General features: G+C 47.4%; 2 protein-coding genes across 2 annotated transcripts in view; both read left to right on the forward strand.

Annotated features, from left to right (window-relative positions):
- Window positions 1-1,108, forward strand: part of LOC113204138 (uncharacterized) — a gene marked incomplete at both ends in the record, with an annotated part of 9,997 nt that overhangs the window by 3,831 nt on the left and 5,058 nt on the right. The window contains 1 exon segment of the mRNA XM_026419166.2: window positions 263-459. Within this exon segment, the coding sequence (XP_026274951.2) occupies window positions 263-459 (197 nt within the window).
- LOC113215727 (uncharacterized) overlaps window positions 1-1,108 on the forward strand; it is a 49,406-nt gene that overhangs the window by 1,345 nt on the left and 46,953 nt on the right. The gene's annotated exons all lie outside the window — the stretch shown is intronic.

Here is a 1,108-nt window from a genome sequence, read left to right on the forward strand (position 1 = left end):
CCCCCCCCCAACTGCTCCGCTCCTTTCTCGTCCTCGTCGCAGTCCTCCTACCTCCTCCGTGCATCGAGTTGTCCGGTTTGTCTACAATGTTCGCCCATGTCGCGCCTTACGTGCCGATTAGGCAACCCGTCCGTACGCATTTTTGTTTTTTGACAATGCCATTGAAAGTTTCGTGGAAATTTTTAGCAAAGTGAGCAAAGTGAATGAGTTACGCTTGGCGTGGTGTACGTGTGTCACTTGTTCGTTTTGGATTTTTTTTCAGGTTTGAAGCGAATGTCCTTAACGCCGCCCATAACCTTGATCAACTCTTTCCCACAACTGCGGTCGTTCAGCATCCATGAGTTTGGTGATGAGAAGCATATCAGTGTAAAAAGAATCTTTTCAAAGTCGCCTGTCCTCAAGAAGCTCGAGAAACTAAGTTTAGGAATGGGCTACCATGGTCATCGAGGACTGTTACAGGTAGGCCTATAACTCTATGCTTTTTGCACTTGTCAAAACAATTATCGGTCATTTTTTTTGCTCTGAAACTAAAATTACTTGCGATGCAGGCGTGAACGTACAATTTGGCATGGTTCTTGCCTGGGGTGTTAAGTTCACCCTCCTTGAACGCGAAGTTCGTGCCCCACCCCATACACCGCACAGCGCCGCACAGTCATGTTCCCTAATTTCGGACCAAGGGCCCTAATTTCAGACTAAACACGTAGAAATGGTTAAATTAACATTTATCTCAGCCAATTGTACACTGATAAACTAAGTGTTCAACTGCTCAACACTTCTGAGTGTGCAACTGTAAGTTAAATACTTGGAAGTGTGCAACTGCAAGTTTAATACTTACAAGTGTGCAACTCGGTAAGTGTGCATTTGCAAGTGTGCAATTCCTCGGTTAAACACTTCCTACACAGTAAGCGTCCAATCTAAACAAGCAGGCCCGCCCTTCCGCCAAACGGAGTTGCCAGCTCCACTTCGCTGCGCCGGCAACTCCGTTCGGCAGGGGCCGGGCCTCCTTCGCCTGCCGGCGGCGATGGTCGGGCCTTCGGCCCGACCATTTCAGTCTCGCGATTTACTGAAGTGCATAATCAAATAAATAATGTGACCGGTAAATTACTTT

This window comes from Frankliniella occidentalis, unplaced genomic scaffold (genome assembly GCF_000697945.3).
Source record: "Frankliniella occidentalis isolate FOCC.00 unplaced genomic scaffold, Focc_3.1 Scaffold354, whole genome shotgun sequence".
NCBI classification, from domain to species: domain Eukaryota; kingdom Metazoa; phylum Arthropoda; class Insecta; order Thysanoptera; family Thripidae; genus Frankliniella; species Frankliniella occidentalis.